Source organism: Aquarana catesbeiana, linkage group LG12, assembly GCF_042186555.1.
Source record: "Aquarana catesbeiana isolate 2022-GZ linkage group LG12, ASM4218655v1, whole genome shotgun sequence".
In the NCBI taxonomy this organism is placed as follows: Eukaryota; Metazoa; Chordata; class Amphibia; order Anura; family Ranidae; genus Aquarana; species Aquarana catesbeiana.
This window is the reverse complement of record NC_133335.1, coordinates 136,432,141-136,457,744: the sequence shown is the minus strand read 5'-3', so window position 1 is coordinate 136,457,744 and position 25,604 is coordinate 136,432,141. Positions and strand designations below refer to the sequence as shown.

At 43.7% G+C, this 25,604-nt stretch overlaps 1 protein-coding gene across 3 annotated transcripts in view; it reads left to right on the top strand.

The window, feature by feature from the left end:
* The first annotated feature begins 237 nt into the window (after window positions 1–237).
* The window catches only part of PPP1R1B (protein phosphatase 1 regulatory inhibitor subunit 1B), an 821,552-nt gene continuing 796,185 nt past the window's right edge, over window positions 238–25,604 (top strand). The window contains exon 1 of one of the 3 annotated variants that reach the window (XM_073608352.1): window positions 238–1,005. In XM_073608352.1, the coding sequence (XP_073464453.1) occupies window positions 868–1,005 (138 nt within the window). In that variant the 5' untranslated portion in view covers window positions 238–867. The remainder of the gene's footprint in view (window positions 1,006–25,604) is intronic. The other 2 variants (XM_073608354.1, XM_073608353.1) reach the window with 2 other exon arrangements.

Below are 25,604 nucleotides of genomic sequence, written 5' to 3'. Positions count from 1 at the left end.
CTCATTGGAGTTGATTCACTAAATCACATGCAAGGAAAATAAAACAAAAGCATTTTTTTCTTGCACATGATTGGATGATGAAGGTCAGCAGGGTTTTAACTCATTCACTTTGCTTCAAATTCCCTTGCAATGTGCAACTTTCTCTTGCAAATTGAAGAGCCTATTTTCCTTTAGTAAATCAGCCACACTGTGTCATAGTAGGAATAGGATTGCACAAAGCCAATGCTTCACAACTCAGTGAAGTAACCATTTCCTAATGAATTCTTAGGTGCAGTAAACAAAGTGACACACTGCACCTGAGCTATGTAAATATTCTACCAGTATTTTACAGGTGTGTAACACCATGCTATGGAAAGTAATAGACGACTGAAGGAAAGGACAGGGGAAGACGTAAAAAAGACAGAACTGTGCAGACAGAGAGCAAAGCCCAGAGAAATGAAACACAAATGTGCTGTGTACAGGAGAGGCATTCCAGAGGAGAGGTAGAGCCTGGCAACAGTACAAGGATATCCTCATACACTGAGTTATTAACAAGGAAGAGACTGTTTATAAGTGAGAGTGGCAGGAGACAAACTACTAGAAGGGAGGAACCAAGGTCATAAAAGAACAGAAAAAAAATAAGAAAGGGGAGGAAGGGACTCACATACAAAGTATTAGAGTGGAGACTGGCAGGGGGAGTAGTGAGGAGGAGGGAAAGAGCAACACAGCAAGAGGTAAAGAGCTAAGGGGGAGAGACAGGAGGACAGGGTGAACAGAGGGAGACAGGAGGACTGAGTGAGCAGGGGGAGACTGAAGGACAGAGTGAACAGAGAAACAGAAGGACACAGTGAGCAGAGGGAGACTGAAAAGAACTGAAAGATAGTCAGCATGAGCTCTGGAGCTTCACAAGGAATGCACTCAAACCTTTCCCAGACTAGCCCACAAATGGAGAGCAAAGGCAGAAAGAAGATCCAGTTTTCAGTGTCGGTATCCCCTAGCCAAATGGATCCCCGAGCAGTGGAGATGGTGAGTACACAGCACCGAATGCTAAATCCATCAATATTGTTAAGTACAGCCCGTTCCTAAAATAATGATCAATGTTTAACTACTTGTTTATATCTCTTGTGTAAGGTGCCCTCTGTTGTAAGGTGTCATAGAATCTTCAGTCCATTCTGCATGGCATTGTAAACTTTCAAATGTCTTCTTCAGTAGGGTATCATTCTCTTATCACATGCAGCTAGCATTCTTAGTATCCTGTACAGAATTGAAGCCTCCTCTTCACTTTCTTCCTAAGTCTCACTTTTCCCACTATGTTTTTTCCCAGCATAAGTTCATAAAAGCAAACTTGAATAGCTTTCTCACCTTTCTCCTAAAGCTGGCCATCTATGCTTTGATTTATTTTGTTCGCCCTTTGGGCTGAATGAAAGAATTGTAACAGATTTCTCTCTAAACAGGGCAGATGGATGAGTCTTCCCTGCCAGCTATTGCATTCTGACATTCGGTGTCCATGGCTGTCAGAATACCCATGCAGTGGTTGTTTTTTTCTATTCGGCTCTCTCAGTATTTAGATAGAAGTTTGTCAAACCAGGTTGTGCTAACTGGGCCACCCGCAAATCGAATTTAAAACTGCCAACATACTGAGTGAATTTTGCTGATTCCTGATGAACCAGCCAAAATTCGCTTAGTGGTTAGATCAACCTCTTTTGATTGGAAAATTGTTAGCCAACAGCGGTTGCATCTGATTGGATCTAGTTGGATCCAGAATAGAGTAGCTGTCACTGCAGCTTTATCTATCCCAGGTGTATAGAGTGGATGGAGGAATCTGTTGAAATTTTTCAGGCTGAACTAAAAAACTATCAATGTACGTTAAGCTTGAAGTGAGCCTCCACTTACAGTGAGGGATATTGACACAATTCTAATCTTTTTGGCTCTATACACCACCACAATGGAATTGAAATAAAACAAACAGGATGTGCTTTAACTGCAGACTTTCAGCTTTATTTGAGGGTATTTACATCCAAATCAGGTGAAAGAATTACAACAGTTTGTATATGTGCCTCCCACTTTTTAAGGGACCAAAAGTAATGGGACAGATTAACAATCATCCATCAAACTTTTACTTTTTAATACTTGGTTGCAATTCCTTTGCAGTCAATTACAGCCTGAAGTCTGGAATGCTTAGACATCACCAGACGCTGGGTTTCATCCCTGGTGATGCTCTGCCAGGCCTCTACTGCAACTGTCTTCAGTTCCTGCTTCTTCTTGGGGTATTTTCCCTTCAGTTTTGTCTTCAGCAAGTGAAATGCATGCTCAATCGGATTCAGGTCAGGTAATTGACTTGGCCATTGCATAACATTCCACTTCTTTCCCTTAAAAAAACTCTTTGGTTGCTTTAGCAGTATGCTTTGGGTCATTGACCATCTGCACTGTGAAGCGCCGTCCAGTGAATTCTGAAGCATTTTGCTGAATATGAGCAGATAATATTGACCGAAACACTTCAGAATTCATCCTGCTGCTTTTGTCAGCAGTCACATCATCAATAAATACAAGAGAACCAGTTCCATTGGCAGCCGTATATGCCCATGCCATGACACTACCACCACCATGCTTCACTGATGAGGTGGTATGCTTTGGATCATGAGCAGTTCCTTTCCTTCTCCGTACTCTTCTCTTGCCATCACTCTGGTACAAGTTGATCTTGGTCTCATCTGTCCATAGGATGTTGTTCCAGAACTGTGAAGGCTTTTTTAGATGTTGTTTGGCAAACTCTAATCCGGCCTTCCTGTTTTTGAGACTCACCAATGGTTTACATCTTGTGGTGAACCCTCTGTATTCACTCTGGTAAAGTCTTCTCTTGATTGTTGACTTTGACACACATACACCTACCTCCTGGAGAGTGTTCTTGATCTGGCCAACTGTTGTGAAGGGTGTTTTCTTCACCAGGGAAATAATTCTTCGGTCATCCACCACAGTTGTTTTCCGTGGTCTTCCGGGTCTTTTGGTGTTGCTGAGCTCACCGGTGTGTTCTTTCTTTTTAAGGATGTTCCAAACAGTTGAATTGGCCACACCTAATGTTTTTGCTATCTCTCTGATGGGTTTGTTTTTTTTTTTTAGCCTAATGATGGCTTTCTTCACTGATAGTGACAGCTCTTTGGATCTCATATTGAGAGTTGACAGCAACAGATTCCAAATTGCAAATAGCACACTTGAAATGAACTCTGGACCTTTTATCTGCTCCTTGTAAATGAGATAATGAGGGAATAACACACACCTGGCCATGGAACAGCTGAGCAGCCAATTGTCCCATTACTTTTGGTCCTTTAACCACTTCAGCCCCGGAAGGATTTACCCCCTTCCTGACCAGAGCACTTTTTACAATTTGGCACTGTGTCGCTATAACTGCTAATTGTGCAGTCATGCAGTGCTGTACCCAAACGAAATTTGCGTCCTTTTCTTCCCACAAATAGAGCTTTCTTTTGATGGTATTTGATCACCTCTGCCGTTTTTATTTTTTGCGCTATAAACGGAAAATTTTGAAAAAAAATTATATTTTCTAATTTTTGTTATAAAAAAAAAAAACTAAATTTTAGTCATGCATTTAGGCCAACATGTATTCGGCCACATGTCTTTGGTAAAAAAAATGTCAATAAGTGTATATTTATTGGTTTGCGCAAAAGTTATAGCGCCTACAAACTAGGGTACATTTTCTGGAATTTACACGGTCTTTAATTTATGACTGCCTATGTCATTTCTTGAGGTGCTAAAATGGCAGGGCAGTACAAAACCCCCCCAAATGACCCCATTTTGGAAAGTAGACACCCCAAGGAAATTGCTGAGAGGCATATTGAGCCCATTGAATATTAATTTTTTGTCCCAAGTGATTGAATAATGACAAAAAAAAAAAAAAATTTACAAAAAGTTGCCACTAAATGATATATTGCTCTCACAGGCCATGGGCATATGTGGAATTGCACCCCATAATACATTCAGCTGCTTTTCCTGAGTATGGGGATACCACATGTGTGGGACTTTTTGGGAGCCTAGCCGCATACGGGGCCCCGAAAACCGGGCGTAAATTTTTGATTTCACTCCTCACTACCTATCACAGTTTTGAAGGCCATAAAATGCCCAGATGGCACAACCCCCCCCAAATGACCCCATTTTGGAAAGTAGACACCCCAAGCTATTTGCTGAGAGGCATGGTGAGTATTTTGCAGCTCTCATTTGTTTTTGAAAATGAAGAAAGTCAAGAAAAAAAATTTTTTTTTTCTTTTTTCAATTTTCAAAACTTTGTGACAAAAAGTGAGGTCTGAAAAATACTCACTATACCTCTCAGCAAATAGCTTGGGGTGTCTACTTTCCAAAATAGGGTCATTTGGGGGGGGGGGGGGGTTTGTGCCACCTGGGCATTCCTTGGCCTCCGAAACTGTGATAGGTAGTGAAGAGTGAAATCAAAAATTTATGCCCTTAGAAAGCCTGAAGGCGGTGCTTGGTTTTCGGGGTCCCGTACGCGGCTAGGCTCCCAAAAAGTCTCACACATGTGGTATCCCCGTACTCAGGAGAAGCAACAAAATGTATTTTGGGGTGTAATGTCACATATTCCCATGGCATGTTTGAGCAATATATTATTAATGACAACTTTGTGCAAAAAAAAAATAAAATTTGTCTTTTTCCCGCAAAATAAAATATTCCATGGACTCGACATGACTCTCAGCAAATAGCTTGGGGTGTCTACTTTCCAAAATGGGGTCATTTATGCACAACATTTAGAAGCTTATGTCACATGTCACCCACTCTTCTAACCTCTTGAAGACAAAGCCCTTTCTGACACTTTTTGTTTACATGAAAAAAATATTTTTTTTGCAAGAAAATTACTTTGAACCCCCAAACATTATATATTTTTTATATATATTTTTTTAAAGCAAATGCCCTACAGATTAAAATGGTGGGTGTTTCATTTTTTTTTTCACACAGTATTTGCGCAGCGATTTTTCAAACGCATTTTTTGGGGAAAAAACACACTTTTTTCAATTTTAATGCACTAAAACACACTATATTGCCCAAATGTTTGATGAAATAAAAAAGATGATCTTAGGCCGAGTACATGGGTACCAAACATGACATGCTTTAAAATTGCGCACAAACGTGCAGTGGCGACAAACTAAATACATTTTTAAAAGGCTTTAAAAGCCTTTACAGATTACCACTTAGATTTACAGAGGAGGTCTACTGCTAAAATTACTGCCCTCGATCTGACCTTTGGCGGTGATACCTCACATGCATGGTGCAATTGCTGTTTACATTTGACGCCAGACCGACACTTGCGTTCGCCTTTGCGCGAGAGCAGGGGGGGGGGGGGGGGGGGCAGGGGTGCTTTTTTTTTTTCTTTATTATTTTTTTGCTTTTTATCTTATTTTTAAACTGTTCCTTTCATTTTTTTTAAAAAAAACATTTTTATTGTTATCTCAGGGAATGTAAATATCCCCTATGATATGAATAGGTAGTGACAGGTACTTTTTTTGAAAAAATTGGGGTCTATTAGACCCTAGATCTCTCCTCTGCCCTCAAAGCATCTGACCACACCAAGATCGGTGTGATAAAATGCTTTCCCAATTTCCCAATGGCGCTGTTTACATCCGGCGAAATCTAAGTCATGAAATGCTCGTAGCTTCCGGTTTCTTACCATAGAGCTGTTTGGAGCCACTCTGGTCTCTGATCAGCTCAATGGTCAGCTGGCTGAATCACCTGCTGCATTCTCAGGTTCCCTGTTGGGACAGGAGAGCCAGAAAAAAACATGGAAGACGGTGGGGGGGGGTCATTCCCTCCCACTGCTTGTAAAAGCAGTCTAGAGGCTAATTAGCTGCTAGTATTGCTTTTACATGAAAGCCGACCGCTGGCTGAAAAGAATGATACCAAGATGATACCTAAACCTGTAGGCATCATTCTGGTATAACCACTCAAAGTCCAGCAACATACCAGTACGTTGCTGGTCCTTGTTGGGCATATATTGTAATCTTTTTTTTTTTTTCATGCAGCCTGTGGGCTGATCGAAAAAAAGAGATTGATCAGTGGGGATGCCCACCATTAGAATACCTCCCTTCATCCACTCACTTCTAATGATGGGCATACATGCACCGTTTATATATGCCGAAGCATGGGGGCATCCTCCCGCAAAAGGTAGGAGCAAATCGCTCCACCGCCCTCTGCTGCCCCCACGCTTCGGCATATATCACCTCCGCTGGAGTCACGGCTTTATATATCGTGGGAGCAAACGCTGTTGCTGTCAAGATAAATAAATCCGCGCTGCAGCTGAATGGTGTACCTGAAGACAAAAAAATGGTTAACAATAAAACACAGTAAACGGTAAAGTATTAAAAATTGCATAAACATAATAACAATAAAACATTGCAGAATAGAATACAGTAAAAAAGAGCAGAACAATAGAGAGAGAATAGAGAGAGAGGGAACAATAAAACAACAACTATTTTTTTTTTTTTTTATATATATATTTCTTTGTGTTTTTTTTTTTTTTTTACACTTTCTTTTGTAACTGTAACTTTTGTAACTGTAACTGGTTCCAGGTTCAGGTCTCTCAAAATGCGATGGCATCTTGGGAGACCCTGTGAAAGTGTGCCTAGTCTGTGCAATACTGTACCCTATGCTAATACTCAACTAGTGTATTGTAGCGTTCAAAACATTCACCAATGCAAAGACCAGGATTGTCAGGACAGGAGGGACAATAATAGCGGGTGTCACGCCTATATCCGCGCTTGCTGCAGACACATATTTTTGGGGGGGTTTGTTGGGTAGGGATACTCGGGAGGACATAAAGAAAATGCCTCTCATGCAGCCGACTGCATTTGGTTGGGGATGTGAATGGGGGAAGTACAGGTGCTGCAGTGGTGGGTCCCCATTTAGGATTGGCGAATGCAGCAGGAAGGGCATTATGGGCACGATGGGCCTGTGTTTGTCTTCTTCTTGGTGGCAGCGGGACACTACTTGTGCTTGCCACCTCACCAGCTTGAACTGCACTTATGGGACTCGCCACGTCACCAAGTGTTACTGCAGTGCTGGTTTGACTACGACCGTGGTGTACTAGGCCGCTGGTGCTTGCCAGTTCACCAAAACTCTACCAAAAAAACTGTTAGCGATCACAGGGATCAGGCCTGACTCTGCGAACGCTGCAGTTATGCGTTTAGTGTTTTGTAAGTGACAGTGATCGATCAATACTGCACTTGGGTGGGCTGGGCTGGGCCGGGCGGAGGGTCAAAACGCAGGTGCTAGCAGGTATTTGGGCTGATCCCGCTAACACTGCGTTTTTGGGAACCCTAAACTGCTGGGGACGCTAGTATAGATCTGATCGGATCAGATATTGATCCATTCAGATACTATACCACTAAGGGAGGTGTATGGTGCGTGCGTGGGTGTTAGCGGTACTGGCACTAACCTGACGCTGCCTGGGGCGATCAGGGGGCTAAACCTTTATTCGGTAATAAATGGCGGGTGCCTTGACACTATAAAAAGTAAACTAACTAACCAGCGTCACCCGTAATAGTTATACGGTGATCACTGGTGAAAGGGTTAACTAGGGGGCAATCAGGGGGTTAAAACATTTATTAGATATAGTATATGGGGGTCCCTGATGCTATAAAACGCTGACGGCGAACCTAAATATTTATCTCCCTAACTAGCGTCACTAATACACTAATACAGCGATCAGAAAAACGATCGCTTAGTGACACTGGCGACGGGGGGTGATCAAGGGGTTAAAACTTTATTGGGGGGGGTTAGGGGGGTATCCTAGACCTAAAGGGGGCTAACACTAACTGCCCTACCACACTAACTGTCACAAACTGATACCAATGCAGTATCAGAAAAAAAACAAAAAACTGCTTGGTGTCAGTGTGATGGGGGGGGGGGTGATTGGGGGGTGATCAGGGGGTGATCGGGGGTGATGGGGGGTGTACAGGATGCCTGGCGTGTTCTACTGTGTGTGTAGTGTTTGTGCACTCACATCGATGTCTTCTCTCCTCTGCGCCGGAACGGAAAATACAGAGCCGAGGAGCGATGACATCACTGCCTTGGTGTTGAGTTATTTTCTTTACGGTCCACCCAGAGGACACGGGGACATTCTTTACGTCTAGAGGAAAAGAGACTTCATCTCCAAATACGCAAAGGTTTCTTCACAGTAAGAGCTGTGAAAATGTGGAATAGACTCCCTCCAGAGGTGGTTCTGGCCAGCTTAGTAGATTGCTTTAAGAAAGGCCTGGATACTTTTCTAAATGTACATAATATAACTGGGTACTAACATTTATAGGTAAAGTTGATCCAGGGAAAATCCGATTGCCTCTTGGTGGATCAGGAAGGAATTTTTTCCCCTGCTGTAGCAAATTGGAGCATGCTCTGTTGGGGTTTTTTGCCTTCCTATGGATCAACTAAGGGTATAAAATTGGATATATTGGATTGTACGATATTTTTTATTTTATTTATTTATTGTTTTTAAGGTTGAACTGGATGGACTTGTGTCTTTTTTCAACCCGACTAACTATGTAACTATGTAACTGCCTCCGCTTCTGTTTACTATACAGAAGCCGAGGAAGCATTTCATTCAGGAGCGATCGCGAGGGGGAAGCCACGAATGAGTGGCCTCCCCCTCACCTTTGATCGGCCCTGACGAGAATCAGACCGCCGCAGGCACCCGGGGGGGTCCGATCGGACCCCCCGCCCGCGGGCAGGCAAGGACGTACAGTTAAGTCCTTATGCCTGCCCGTGCCATTCTGCCGACGTACATCGTCGTGCGGCGGTCGGCAACTGGTTAAAAAGTGGGAGGCACATATACAAACTGTTGTAATTCCTACACCGTTCACCTGATTTGGATGTAAATACCCTCGAATTAAAGCTGAAAGTCTGCAGTTAAAGCACATCTTGTTTGTTTCATTTCAAATCCATTGTGGTGGTGTATAGAGCCAAAACGATTAGAATTGTGTCGATGTCCCAATATTTATAGACCTGACTGTAAATGTGAAAGCACTGCTAATGTGCCTTGACCCCAACAACGTGTCACATGTCCCAGGAGGCTGCGGGACCGATCTGTTAGCGCACTGCGATCTTGCACATGATCGGTAGGGAGTCAGCTGTCAAACAGCAGGAAGTCAAACCTGGCTTCCCACAGGCGAAGAACTGGCCTGGGTGAAGACAGCACTGAATCCCTGGGCAGGTGAGTGTCTGTTTATTAAAAGTCATCAGTTACAGTATTTGTAGCTGCTGAATTTTAATTTGTTTTAAAAAAGACTGTAGCCCCTCTTAAAGTTTAGCCTGTTACACTTTGTATGTTTTACTGTATTTTTGTGTACTTCTAAAGTGCAAATTCCGGAGAACTGTTCTAATCACTGCCACCATGTTGATTAAAATCCTATTGCTAATGCAGCTTGTAAATGTACTGTATGTATTGACCACTTTACAGCCAAGGGTACATCCTATATGGCATGGCAAGCAAAGGGTTAAAACAAGCTAGCCATGAGTTTACTTAATTTGTAATCAGCTAGCTTATTATGACAGAAGGCTGTTGCTGTGGAGTATCCAAGACTGGTCTGTAACAGACAGCATCCCCAACTGCTATGGAACTAAAGCATGCCCTATAAGCTACAGTATGTACTGTAGCTGACGTACATAGTTAGTCAGTTTGAAAAAAGACACAAGTCCATCTAGTTCAACCAATAAAAATAAAATAATCATACAATCCCATATACACAATCCTAGAAAAAAGAGAGACCTTCACCATATCAGATGTAGAGTGTGGTGGCCCCATCCCTAGTGCAACGAAACAAGAAAGAATACCCCTTAAATGGGACTCTAATAGACCACCAGCACTGAGATAAAAAATATATCTTTTATTATAGCAACATAAAAAGGTGTGTGCAGTCTACAACTTACATGAATACATCAAACAAAAACAGAACATCAATACAAAAATACAAAAATGCAAATGATCATATGTACTTTCCAGAGGGTGATGTACCCTAGTACTCGATGCGTTTCCAATATTCTGATACTTTCATCAGGGCTTGAGAGTTGAGTACATTTACATGAGTCCTGTAAGTGACGGGGTCCAATGTATTTTTCTGTTCTGTTTTTGTTTGTTTGTTTGTTGTTAGGGGGTATTCTTTCTTGTTTTGTATACACAATCCTATGCCCACAGTTGATCCAGAGGAAGGCGAAAAACCCCAGCAAAGCATTATACAATTTGCTTACAGCAGGGGAAAAACATTCCTTCCTGTTTACCTGGACGAACTTTAGCTATAAATGTTAGTACCCAGTTATATTATGTACATTTAGGAAAGAATCCAGGCCTTTTTTAAAGCAATCTACTGAGCTTGCCAGAACCACCTCTCGAGGGAGTCTATTCCACATTTTCACAGCTCTTACTGCGAAGAAATCTTTCTGTATTTGGAGCTGAAATCTCTTTTCCTCTAGATGTAAAGAGTGCCCCCTTGTCCTCTGTGATGACCTTAAAGTGAATAACTTTAGTTCACTATATGGACCCCTTATATATTTGTACATGTTGATCATATCCCCCCTTAACCACTTCAGCCCCGGAAGATTTGGCTGTTGAATGACCGGGCCATTTTTTGTGATTTGGCACTGCGTCGCTTTAACTGACAATTGCGCGGTTGTGCAATGATGTACCCAAACAAAATTGATGTCCTTTTTTTCCCACACATAGAGCTTTCTTTTGGTGGTATTTGATCACCTCTGCGGTTTTTATTTTTTGCGCTATAAACAAAAAAAGAGCGACAATTTTGAAAAAAACACAATATTTTGTACTTTTTGCTATAATAAATATCCCCATTTTTTTTAAAAAAAAAGCTAATTTTTTCTCAGTTTAGACTGATATGTATTCTTCTACATATTTTTGGTAAAAAAATCGCAATAAGCGTATATTGATTGGTTTGCGTAAAAGTTATAGCGTCTACAAAATAGGGGATAGATTTATAGCATTTTTATTTTTATTATTTTTTTTACTAGTAATGGCGGCGATCTGTGATTTTTATCTGGACTGCGACATTATGGCGGACACATCAGACATTTTTGACACATTTTTGGGACCATTGGCATTTATACAGCGATCAGTGCTATAAAAATGCACTGATTACTGTAAAAATGTCACTGGCAGGGAAGGGGTTAACACTAGGGAGCGATCAAGGCATTAAAGCGGAGGTCCGCCGATTTTTTTTTTTTTAAAGTCAGCAGCTATAAATACTGCAGCTGCTGACTTTTAAAATAAGGACACTTACCTGTCCAGGGCGCCCCCAATGTCGGCACTCGAAGCCGATCTCTCCCTCGGCTCTCGGGTGCTGCCACCACCATCTTCGGTAAGGGAATCAGGAAGTGAAGCCTTGCGGCTTCACTTCTTGGTTCCCTACTGCGCATGCGCGAGTCGCGCTGCGCAATCCGAATGGTCCCTGCTGTCTCTAGGACCCGTGTGTGTCCCAGCAGACAGCGCGCGGGAATGGGAAGAGGCGTAGACTCCCGCGGGAGTCTATGCCCGGAAGTGGGTGCAAATACCTGTCTTAGATAGATAGAGCGAAATAGAGCGACAATTTAAAAAAAAAGCAATATTTTGTACTTTTTGCTATAATATAATAAATAAAAATGCATTGTTTACTGTGTAAATGAAACTGGCAGTGAAGGGGTGAGAGTAGGGAGTGATTCTAACTGTTAGGGGACGTGGCTTACTGTGACGCGTCACTGATCGCTGCTCCCGATGAGAGGGAGCAGACGATCAGCGTTGCTTTGCCTTCCCATGCCATTCTGCTGATGTAAATGTGCGTGAGGCAGTCGGCAAGTGGTTAAACAGTGCGGTGAGGTCATCTTGTACAGTAAGTTTGGGACATCTTGTAAGGATGTTATTCCACTGCATAGCTTTGTGTCATCTGCAAAGACAGACATTTTACTTTTAATCCCAGACCCTATATCATTAGTAAAGATAATAAAAAGTAAGGGTCCCAACACTGAACCTTGGGGTACACCACTGATAATCCTAGACCATTCAGAGTAAGAATCATTAACCACTACTCTCTGAAGTCTGTCTATTAGCAAGTTTTCTATCTATTTACAAACTGATATTTCCAAGCCTGTAGACTTTACCTTACACATTAGCCTTGTGTGGGAAACTGTGTCAAACTCTTTTGCAAAACCCAAGTATACCATTTCCACAGCCACTCTTTGTCCATGGTTTTATTTACCTCCTCATAAAAAGAAATCAGGTTTGACAACTTTTGTGAATCCGTGCCGTCTGTTGCTTAAAATATTTTTTTTTTCCAGCAAGAACTCATCTATATGGTCTTTTATTAACCACTTAAGGATCGGAAGGATTTGCCCCCTTAATGACCAGGCCATTTTTTGCGATATGGCACTGCGTCACTTTAACTGACAATTGAGTGGTCGTGCAACGCTGTACCCAAACAAAATTGACGTCCTTTTTTCTCCCCCAGAAATAGAGCTTTCTTTTGGTGGTATTTGATTTTTATTTTTTGCACTATAAACAAAGAGCGACAATTTTGAAAAAAAAAACAATTTTTTTACTTTTTGCTATAATAAATATGCCAAAAAAAATATAGAAAAAACACATTGATTAATCAGTTTAGGCCGATATATATTCTTCTACATATTTTTGGTAATCCTAATGGGCACTGATTGGCACTGATTTGCGCAGACCCCCCTGTTAGGAGAGCAGCCGATCGGCTCTCCTCTGCTCGCGTCTGTCAGTGCGTGTGGAGGAAAAGCCAACAAATGGCTCTTCCTGTTTACACTGTGATTGGACACAGTTGATCACATGGTAAAGAGCCTACATCAGAGGCTCTTTACCAGGATCAGAGATGCGGTGCGTCAGAATGACACACCACAACACCAATTGCCGCGTTAGTGGCTTATCCTGCTGGACATCATATGATGTCCAGTTAGGATAACTTAACCACTTTGCGCCTGTCATTTTGTCATAACAAATGGCGGGCGGGAAGTGGTTAAAGTTAGGTGTTTTTAAATTTCCCGTAAGTGTTTGTTGCCTACGGCTAACATTTTAAATTAAATCATGTTATGGTCACTGCTACCCAGATGTTATTTTAAATTAATACTTATAATAAGCTCTGCATGGTTTCAGATTAACAACTCCAGAAGTGCGTCATTCCTAGGTAGAGCCTCAATAAACTGGACCATGAAACTGTCTTGTAATAGGCTTATAAAGTTTAGCCCTTTAACTGTGCCAGCAGTGCCATTACTCCAGTCAATTTCTGGGTAGTTAAAATCCACCATTATTATCACTGTCAAAGTCCTTGCAGCCCTTTTTATCTGTGCAAGGAGCTGAGTCTCCACCTCCTCATTAACACCGGGAAGTCTATAACAAGCTCCAATGATAACCTTTGTAGTACGCACACCCATGTACAGTTCCACCCATAAGGCTTCAGACTTATCACACTCTCCATCAACTACAGTAGGTCCTCTTTCACATTCGCTCTGAAAACACTTCTCACATAGAGACAGACACCACCACCCCTCCGTTTTACCCTGTCTTTCCGAAAGAGAGCAAAGCCAGGAATATTAATAGCTCAGTCATGTGAAGAATGAAGCCAAGATTCAGCACTACCAATTAAATCATAATTCTCCTCATGCACAAGAGCTTCCAACTCACCTATTTTGCTTGGCAGACTTCTGGCATTGGTGAACAAATACTTTAAATCATTGTCACTTTTTGAACATTTATGTTGCATATATTTTTTATTTTAGTACAAATAATACCATTTCCATTGGTTGTTTGTAACATGGGAACCATCTTATCACCTGCCATAGCCCTCCCCCCCATCTTTCCCCATTCCACTCACCAATAGGGGCAGACCCCTGTCTGACCTGTCTGACCCATTACAATCTAATTCACCCCCCCCCCATTCCTAGTTTAAGTACTCTTCCAGCCTCCCCCTAAACCTCTCTCCCAGCACAGCAGATCCCCTTCCATTTAGGTGCAGACCATCTTTAGCATATATGTTGTACCCCAATGAAAATTCAAACCCAACTTCCTCCTTCTCACACCAGGTCTTTAGCCATGCATTCCGTTCTTTAATCTCCCACTGTCTTTCCTGGAGACAATGTAGAGGCAGGAGCAGGGTCACTGGAACAAGCTGGGTCGGTATCAGGCAGGTGGCAGGAAGACCAGTGGGGTACGCAGATGCAACGTTAAGACAGTCCGGGGTCAGACGCAGGCATACAGCAGGAATAGTCAAAGGCAAGCCGGGTAATACACAGGAACAGATTCAGATAGCAGATAACACACAGAGAATGCTGTAGATCAGACAACAGTGCTTCTGTGTGTCAGCCTGGTTTAAGTAGTCTGCCTGGCATCAGGGGCCATGCGCGCTTATGCATGTGCATTGGCACCCGCAATCGTGCACCAGCTTGTCCAGATCTTCTGTTTTTGGCAATTTTTCAGGGTAAGATCTCCCGAAAGACTGGATCATTCTCTTAGCATGGATTTTACCTTCAGGCTCCCATGAGTTCCCTTCAGGTATGTACCCCTTCCACTTAATCAAGAATTGGATTTGGTTGTTTCTCTTCCTGCAATCCAAAATTGCTTCCTTTGAATTCCTCCTCTCCGTCCACTATTACAGGCTCTGGAGAATCCAAATTCCATTCTGGAAAAGAGTTGGGAACAGAGGGTTTCAGTAAAGTCACATGAAAGACAGGGTGAAACCTAAATGCATCTGGTAGTTCCAGCTCATAGGCCACCTCGTTAATTTTCCTCTTAACGGGGAACGGACCCACGAACTTAGGGCCCAGCTTTTTTTAAGGGCATGTCAACCTTAGGTTTGTCGTGGACAACCACACTAGATGTCATGAACTGGTGCGACCAGAACTGTGTGGACTGCAAAAGAGTGAACCAAACACGTGTAAAGTGAAAAAGTAATATAATTTATTATAAGAAAAGCAAATAAACAAGAGTAAACGCACCTCCAATATGACAAACAGTGATTAACCAGCAACCAACCCCAGTGACACACAACAAATAACTGCCTAAACCAAATGTATATACAGGTGTAAGATGTAATTGTAATCGTAAACAAGCCAGGGTCATACATGGGAGATGAAGCAGATTGCGCTGGGAACAAGACTGGTCAGGGAGAGGGCAACAGGAGACAGGGGAAACAGGCGGAAGGAATCAGGCTGCAGGGCAGGAGTTTAGGAACGGATACAGGGTCACAGGATCACACAATCAGGATACAGGATAGCGAACACAGGTCAGGAAAATACCAAGGCGAATGTGAGAGCATCTGCTGGGTATATTTACACACCTCCTGCAATCAGTCTCAGGTGACGCCTGATTGCAAGAGATGAGAAAAAGGATAGAGGCTCCCATTATGTCACATAGAGTGAAATGGTCCCATCCCTGTAAATAGGAACAATGGAAAGAACACCCCCCTCAAGTGGGACGTTAACGGACCATCCACTCAGTGTATGTAAAAAATGTCTTTAATAATATAGAATAAAATACATATGAAATTTACACATCACAGGGGTGCATAACACATATCACCTAGTAAACAGACAGACAAAAACAAAAACTAACATCTGTGTATATAAACGTCATACAATGTAAATGCCCTGATGCCCGACGCATTTCCGGTATGAAGTATTCAGATACCTTCGTCAGGGGCTGAGGGTTCAACAAGTTTTTTTACATGTATATTGGGTCTAAAATACAAAAAGATATGTCAGAGAATACATACAATTGGAGTGTGAATAATATTTAACAGAAGGACAATGAACCATATGTACAAGATCTGATATAGTATGGATGGACAAACAAGGGAGGGAGAAGAACACACACTCCAAATCAATACGCATACCCATACCCAGTTTGGTGGTTCCATGTGATAAGTGGGCACTAAGGATCAGAAATCCATGATAAGATAGCGTGGCTGTCAGATTGTAGGAGAGTGAACCAAATCTTTGACGCGTAATGTCTGTAATATCTGCATGGTTGAAAAAAGGAAATGAAAAGGAGAAACTCAAAAATAAAAATAACAGTGAGCAAACCATTGCCCACAATGAATGTCCTAATACTCATAAAAAGGAAATAATATGTGAACTGAGCAGGGGCCATTAGAGGGCTTAGAGTAAAGACAATGTGTCTACATAAAGCAGCAGCAGGGTAAATATATCCCAAAAATCAAAAATAGAGAAGAAGGGAAAAGGACATTCCAATCCTATGGAGTATGCCACTGTAAAATCCACAGCAATGCAGGGGACAGCTAGTCACTGAAGCCTAGAATGCTGGCTACGTGACCCAGGGATAAATGCCCAGATGTCCCTGAAGCGGTATATCCTGCATGTATCAATGTAACAAATCAATGTCATGTAAAGTAAACAGATGGGATGTACACAACCCCCAGGATGGCAAAGCCTACTTACAAGTGTCACTCTCTGCCGTATAGGGTGCTGCAGCCTGGTCCGTGCCTGGGATGCAGAGATATGCTTCCTCTATTTATATGGTGATGTATGACGCCGGCGCATGCGTCCCTGTGTGGCCATAATTAGGGTGGGGAGAAGGGTCGGCCCGTGCCTGCGTCACTCCCACTGACGTGGTCAGTGGTGGAACGCGAAGTCCTGGAGTGCAACAGTCAGCTGTTAACAGGAGGAGGGGCCACAATGATACGACTCCTCCAGCTGAATATAGAGTGCATACCTATAACCCCCATAAGCGGACTCAATAAGGGAACCAATAGAGTGTCTAAGGAACATACTGTTGGAGACAAAACGTGGGAAAGGTCCCATAATTAGAAGAAATGAGAAAATGAAATTATATATAGAAAAGTGTATGATGTATTCAAAGTAAGAAGACGGGTGCAGAGACAATTATGCAACAAAAGACTGGCCCACTGGTCTGACGCCATCTAGTGAAAATAAATAAATGTAATAATAATAATAACTTGTTACACATGAAAACATACCCAAACTGGAGATGTTTATGGGGTATATATCCAGCAAAGTGTCAAAGAAAAACATTTTTTTGTGTATATGTAACTTGTCCAAATGCAATTACTACTGAATCAATCAATATCGACAAAGGTGATATGCAGTGAGTTATTGTTAGCAAAAAGACAGATGCAAAATCTGTAGGTATACAACCCCAGGGGTATATAGACACTAGGATATAAATGTTCACAAAGCTCATAATTGGTGTCTGTTCCTCCCCCTCCCCCCCAAAAACCATCCGTCCATCGCTTGAATGGTGGTACAATTTCTCAAATGGGGACCTCAGACTAGATTATACCCAAAAGGGAAATTGGAAGGTACAAAGGGATGAAGGAGGGGAATAATATTGATTAGAGGCTGCAACAGTGGGTAAAGACACCCCAAGATGTTAAGGGTGTCAACCACTAAGGCAGAACCCCGGGAAAGGGGGAAGATACGAGTGGTAACTAAAACAATTTCCAATGTTTTTATCCCTGACCTTCCCATGTTCCTGATGTAAATCCCTCCAGGAACGGCCGGTAACTGATGCAATCATTGAGGCCAGGTGGTAACGTGGCTTGTAGGGCCACTATCCACCTGGTCTCTTTCTGTAGTAGGATCTTGTCCCAGTCTCCCCCCCTATTATGGGGATGCACCTGGTCGAGTACCAGAAATTTAATTTTTGGAAAATTCCCTTGATGTATGTCCCGGGCGTGTCTGCCAAGGGGTAGATCAGGATTACACGTGCGCATGCTAGTTATATGTTTACCCATCCGCATATGCAGTTCCAGCTTTGTTTTGCCCACATAGAAACAGCCGCATGGACATGTCAGCAAATAAACAACCCCATATGTGCAACAATTTGCAAAATGGGAGGGTCTGTATTTTTGTCCATTTGGTAGTGTAACATTTTTGTCAATATTCATAAACTGGCATTTGGGGCAACCTCCACAAGTGAAGGTTCCCAGGCGTTTGCATGGATCCCTTCTAAACTCGCCCGTGTATTCGTTTGTGACTAGTTTGTCCCTAAGGGATTTGGTGCGCTTAAACGTAATCAAAGGGTCCCTGGGGACAAATTGGTTCAGTATGGGATCAATCAGAAGAATGTGCCAGTGTTTTTGTAGGATGTTTCTCAGGGCTTTATGTTGTTTGCTGAAAGTGGTGATGATTCTGGTTGGTGCTTGTTGGTGGGTAGCGGATCCTTTCTTTGGATTATCCTGAAGTAAACTTTGTCTGGTTTCATCTCTCACCCTTCTGAATGCCTTTTTCAGACAGGTGGGAGAGTAACCGCGTTGGAGCAATCTCATTTGTAGTTTTTTTGCTTCCATGAGAAACATGTTCTCATCGGAGCAGTTTCTCCGAATTCGGAGGTATTGTGTATAAGGAATCGATTTGATCAATGGTACAGGATGGAAACTGGTTGCGTGCAGGATAGTATTTCCAGCTGTTTCTTTACGGTATAATGTGCTGGTGAGTTGGCTGTCTGGACCCTTGAGTATGGTAACATCCAAGAATGTAATTCTTTGGGGGTCGCACGTCATGGTAAATTTCAAATTGAAATCATTTTTCCCCATGGCTGTCATACACTCATTGAGGTCATTCAGTGACCCATTCCATATAAAAAATATTTTGTCTATAAACCTATACCAAACCAAAATTTGGTCTGCAAACGGGACCTCTGCGGATAAAAAAGTATTCTCCCATTCCCCCAGATACAGGTTTGCATATGATGGGGCACAACAAGTCCCCATCGCCACGCCCTGTATCTGGAGGAAGTTGGAGCCATTGAATGCAAAAGCATTATGCAACAGAATGAAATACAATGCTCACAAAATGAATAAATGTAAAGGTCTCTCGTCTTTGTCTGACGGAGAGATGAACCGTCCCACAGTTTCGACTCCCGATGTGGAATGGAGCAATACAGTGCCTCCACATCCACGGTAACCAGAATCGAGTTGGGTGGGACATAAAGGTTTCTAGGTTTTTTAACAACTGGGATGTATCCCTAGTGTAGGAGGGAAGACTGGTGACTAGTGGACGCAGTTGTTCGTCAATATATTTACTGAGGTTCTCCGTGATGCCCCCCCTCCCGGAGACAATAGGTCTCCCAGGGGGGTTGTTGAGATCCTTGTGGATCTTTGGGAGGCTATAGAAAGTCAGAATTTTAGAATGACTGGTGCGGATGAATTCCCATGTTTGTTGGGTAATGATGTTGTCTAAATATGCCTGATCTACCAAAGTGAAGAATTCATTGTCGAATTTTTCAATCGTTGTTCTAGAGATCGGTTGATACCATTCTCTGTTAGATAGTATCTTGTTGCACATACGTACGTAGTGGGAATTATTCATGATCACAATATTCCCCCCTTTATTGGAGGGTTTAATTGTTAATTGATGTTGATTACTTAATGATATAAGTGCCTTTGTTTCCATATCGGACAGGTTGTCTGGTGGTTGATTCTTTATTTTTAATTTGTTAATTTCCCTGGATTTCATTGCTATAAATGCTTTCAAGTTGGAATTGGAATTCAAAGATAGAAATTTGTTAGATTTTTTTTTAATAGGGACTTCCCTTGAATACCCCCTATAGATGGGGTAGTATGTGTAGCTAGCAATGATTCAATGTCTATATCATCAATGAGTTTTGTTCCTGATCTTCCAACAGAGAGACCAGGTCCTCAATTGCTTGATTTTCTTTAGATGAATATTCATTGGCTTGTTTAGGTTTAGCATAAAGACTCTAAGATTAGTTTGCGTACAAATAAGTGTAGATCTTTAATAGTTTCAAAGGTATCCATGTTGGAAGATGGACAAAAGGTGAGGCCCTTGCTTAATAAGGCCATTTCATCACCAGACAACTGATAATCCGATAAATTAATGATATTTAAGGCTGTATCACCCGTTAAATCCGATGCCAATTGTCAGTACCTATCTGCGGGACCATCTCTGGCAAGGGCCAGAGAAGGGTCCGCAGATGCACAGCCCTGCCCAGAGGGGCCACCACGTGAGTTACCTGTCCTGCTAACTTGCTCAGTACCCATCACCGTAGGAGGAAGTTGTGTTGGTGGTGTAGCTTCAGTTATGTGTCTCTTGCTACTCGATCCTGTTGGTGGTGAACGCCATTTTTGTTTCCTGGAGGCTTTTCCAGAGGTCTGTGAACATGTAGAGGAGAGAGAATTAAGAGATGAATTAGAACCCCTGATGTTATTGTGATTTTTTGTTGTTCGGGACTTATTTTTTCGCTGTTGGAGTCCTTGTGGTTTTTGTTGTTGCCAACAGTATGCCTTCCCTTCATTAAATGCTATTTTGTCCCTCCAAAATTTCTGTTCTTTAGTGGTGATTGATTCCTTAACCACTGTGTCAATATGGCCTTTAATACGTTCTTCTTGTTCTCCATATGTGGAGATATCCTTAAATGGTTCTAATTTAATATATATTCCTTCAATCTCTTTTTCAAGGACAGAGATTCTTTTTCGGTATTCCTCAATTAGCAAACGCATCATTGTTTTGGTGCATTGTTGGAGATTGTTCTCCCAACGTTTTTTAAAAGTAGTGTCTAAATTGTCTAATATAGGAAAAATGTGAACCCTTAAACCAAGAGGATTAATATCCTCCTGGATATAGTGCTCAAAGTTCTCAATTTGCCAGAAGAGGGAGACCTTATTTTCCACTAGGGTTTTTAATTGGTGAAAAAGGGAGTTCATTTCTGACCCCCTTGCTTCTCTCTGTCTGTGTTCTCTATACTGTCCCATAAGTGTATCAAACTCTTTTCCTTTAAACATGTTGGAATGTACGAGATTGGGAAATATATCATGTATTCCTTTACCTCCACTATAGTCCCCTAACAATCTCCAAGTAGATATAATCAAAACAGAAAACAGTAAACATAAAACACAAAATGAAATATAAAACAATTAAATAAGTAATCACTAATCAATAATGTTGCATCCTTGTCAGATAATCATTGTGTGTATAAATATTGTGTAAGAGATGGCCCAATAATATTCCTGAGTACCAGTATAAGGACAGCTATATCAGAGGGAATAAATTATCATACACAAAGAGAGTATAGTAAACACTCTCACAGATGTAAAAAAAATCTTGTAAAAACTCTTATCAAATGGTGAATCTCAACAAAAACAGGGGTTCGGGTATTTGCTACCCAAGGTAACTAGAGAAAAAGGAAAGAGATTGCAGGAGATGATTTCAGCTCCAGACTGCCGGAAGACACTCACTGGTGGACACCAGGACTGTGGCCCAACGATCTGACAGTGCCACCAGCAGGTGAAACCTTTCCTGACAGTACCCCCCCTCGAAGGAGCGACCTCCGGATGCACCAACTAGTCGCAGCTGTAAAAAGTCTATGACATCAAGCTGGGCAGCGGGCAGATGCACATCAAGCTGGGCAATGGATCATCTGACTGGATAGCAGGCACTGGAACATCAGGCCAGGTGTCAGGAACTGGATCATCAGGCCGGACAACTGGCATCGGATCATCAGACTAGACAGCAGGCATTGAAACATCAGGCCGGGCAGCGGGCACTGGAACAGCAGGCCGGACAATGGGCACTGAAACAACAAGCCAGACAACGGGCACTGGAACATCAGGCCGAGTGTCAGGAACTGGATCCTAAAGCCGGACATCGGGCATCAGATCATCAGACTGGACCATAGGCACTGGAACATCAGACCGGGCAGCAGGCACTGGAACATCGGGCTGGGCATCAGGAACTGGATCATCAAGCATCAGATCATCAGACTGGAGAGCAGGCACTGGAACATCAGGCTGAGCAGCGTTCACTGGAGCATCAGGCCAGGCGTCAGGAAGTGGATCATCAAGCCGGACATCGGGCATTGGATCATCAGGCTGGACAATGGGCACTAGAACATCAGGCCGTGCATCAGGAGCTGGTCATCTGACTGGACAGCAGAAACTGGAACATCAGGCCAGGCAGCGGGTACTGGAGTGACAGGCTGAATAGCGGGCACTGGAACAAAAGGCTGGGCAGCGGCAGCAGCAAGCTTGGCATCAGGAACCGATTCAGCAAGCACCATATCAGCAGGCTGGGTAAAGGGCACCGGCTCAACAGGCCGGGTGACAGGCACCAGCCCAGCAGGCCGGGTGATGCAGGTTGGGTGACGGGCACGGAACTTAAGGCCGGACCGTAGGCACCTGAACATCAGGCTAGTCCACGGGCAACGGAACTTTAGGCTGGACCGCGGGCAACCTAACTTCAGGCTGGACCGCGGGCAATGGAACTACAGGCTGGGCCGCGGGCAGCGGAACTTCAGGCTGGACCGCGGGCACCGGAACATCAGGCTGAACAGCAAATACTGGAGCATCGGGCCGGACAGCAGACAGAAGGTTGGCAGAGTTAGGTAGATCATCAGGTTCAGGATCAGCAGAGGCTAGCTTGACCCCATTGGCAATCATGGAGGCAGACTGGATCAGATCGACTGGCGTGGAATCAGACTGGAGCAGATCGACTGGTGTGGAAGCAGGCTGGAGCAGATCGACTGGAGCTGATCAACTGGTGTGGAAGCAGGCTGGAGCAGATAGACTGGTGTGGAAGTAGGCTGAAGCATATAGACTGGAGCTGATCGACTGGTGTGGAAGCAGGCTGAAGCTAATCGACTGGAGCTGATCGACTGGGGTGGAAGCAGGTTGGAGCAAATTGGCTGGCATGGAAGCAGGCTGGAGCAGATCAGCTGGTGTGGAAGCAGGCTAGAACAGATCAGCTGGCGTGGAAGCAGGCTGGAGCAGATTGGCTGGCGTGGAAGCAGGCTGGAGCAGACTGGCTGGTGTGGAAGCAGCCTGGAGCAGATCGGCTGGTGTGGAAGCAGGCTGGAACAAATCGGCTGGTATGGAAGCAAGCTGGAGCAGGTCAGCTGGTGTGGAAGCAGGCTGAAGCAGATCGGTTGGTGTGAAAGCAGGCTAGGATAATGGCAGGATTGTATGGGTTGGGAAAAACTTCAGTTTCTTCTTTGGTTTAGCCACTGAAGTTCTGTAAGTGACTGCAGGGCTGTAAGAGATGCAGCTGATTGAAGAGAAGGGCTGGAATACGGTAAGGAAGAGGGAGCAGTGGCTAGGGGGAATTTTTGTGGGATTGTTGCAGGCAGCAGAGAAGAGGCAGATGGATTAAAGGCAGGATAGGTGCAGCAGGCGGAAACTGGGTACTGATATTTAGTTGGTAGCAGGGTGTATTGGGCTGTGACTGGAGTTACAGTGGGTGATGGAGAGAGACATTTGAGCAGGCAGGTGTCTGGCAGCAGAAATGGGTTGTTGTAAGCTGACTGAGGCTGAGTGCAATATATCTGACCATGCTTGTAGTAATGGCTGAACAAAATTCAGTTTACATGCTGCCTGTCTGACAAGAGACTGCGCTGCGTTAACACACTCCAATGGCACCTGTTGGGAACATTCTGAATAGTGCTCAAAGAAATAAGCAGAGTCATCCTCCAAAAGCCACACTAATGATTCTACCTTAGCCATACTGTAGTGGGGAGAAAAGTCATCACTGCCTTTAGGAATACTGGACAAAGCTAGCTCTGCACACACCTGAATCAAAGGCTGAACGTTTTCAAACAGCATGTAAGTGGGTGTAGGGTGTAGCGGCTTCACAGAAGGAATCACACGTACTGACTTTATAACCAGGCAATGTTTATTAACGGAGAGACGGTAGTAGAAAGAGTATTTACAGCAGTAATGCAAGTAGTTTCACTCTAAGCATGGAGGCATAGATACACAGCACAGTCACTTCTGATGTAGGCGGTAGTTGTATTCGTCAGCACTATAGGCACTTTCCACTGACTGACACAGTATAAACCCAAGCACACAATGCGTATCTGTAAAGGCTGATATTCACACATGATACCCGGTAATAGCGGTATTCCTTCAGCAGATGGATATAGGCATCTGATACACTTGTCCCTCCTTCACAGCGAGGAAACTGGATTTATTATCCGCAATGGGGAGTCTTTCATCCGACCAGGATTGCTGATACAGGACTCCGTAGGAACCCTGAGCTATCCCTCACAGGCTGGACTACTCTCCCTATCTTCTCCTAACTCTCCCTGACAAGCGGGTTCTCTCTCCTTGTCTATGCACACATGTGAACTGAACTAAAACGTTGCTGGGCTCTCTCCATCTGAGGCAACAGGATCGGTAGGTGCTATTTCTTCCACAAGAGGCTCATCCTCCTCCAGAGTGGGGGCACCGTGCACATCTGGCTCCTTCACAGATAAGTCCCATTCAGTAGCAGCAGCAGGATTGCTAATACAGGACTCCGTAGGAACCCTGAGCTATCCCTCACAGGCTGGAACACTCTCCCTATCTTCTCCTAACTCTCCCTGACCAGCGGGTTCTCTCTCCTTGTCTATGCACACATGTGAACTGAACTAAAATGTTGCTGGGCTTTCTCCATCTGAGGCAACAGGATCGGTAGGTGCTATTTCTTCCACAAGAGGCTCATTCTCCTCCAGAGTGGGGGCAGCGTGCACATCTGGCTCCTTCACAGATAAGTCCCATTCAGTAGCAGCAGCCTAGTTCTCTGTATCTCCCCCAGCTAGGGATAAGGTCTCTACTGCCGGCAGAGGGGGGCAGGTACCAGGGTGCACAGTCACTGTTGAGGACATCCTGGCTGTTGTCCCATCTAGCAGATGAGGGAAAGACAGGAATAGTATTATCCATTTGTGAATCAGCACTGAACACACAGGGATGAAGGAGATTACGATGCAGTCTCTTGTGAGGTCCATCCGGCTTCTCTGAAACGAGATCATACACAGGCCGCTCAGGGAAAGGTTGTTGCTTGACTCGATATGGACAGGGCTCCCACTTGGGCTCCAGCTTGCTGCCCCTCAGGTGTTTAGGATTCATCACCAAGATTCTGTCTCCCGGTGTAAGTGGCAACAACTGAGCAGTAAATCCTGGTGCTTTCCCACTACTATCTGTTTGGCTTGATCCAGGCGGTGCCAGTGATCTTGGACCCATTCCTTTGGGGTCTTTGACGTAATAGGCTCTCCAAGGCTTTCCAAGTATAAATCCACCGGTAAATGGCCACAACGCCCAAACATGAGAATGGCTCGATGCCCAGTCTGATTGTAAGCCCAAACAACATCTCCTACATACTGCGGCCAATGTTCTCGATGCTCTTGCTCTAATGTGCGAATCAATCCCAACAATGTGCGATTAAAGCGTTCACAGGCCCCATTTCCCTGGGGGCGGTAAGGAGTAGTATGAGACTTCCGAATACCACTAAGATGGCACAGTTCAGAAAACACCCTAGACTCCCCTGACATGCCTTCTGCACCCACTTGGATAAGTCTGGACAAAATACGTACTTACGAATAAAGGCCTCCATCCGTCCTGCACAGAAGTGTCCTCCGATATGGTGAAAGACTTTACAAACCTCTAAGGCCTCCGATTGAGGGATAATCAGTTGATGAATAACTCGCAGCTCCCCTGGAATCCGCGACTTTCGGTATAAGAGTCCATTATATGTTTCCAGCCTATCCCACTGTTTTAGAAGCTGACACAACGTCGTTGAGAGCCTCCTTCGCTCCCACAAGTCTGGTTTCCGAATTCTGTCCCAATATCTCATGAGCTGATCAATGGGTCTTGCTG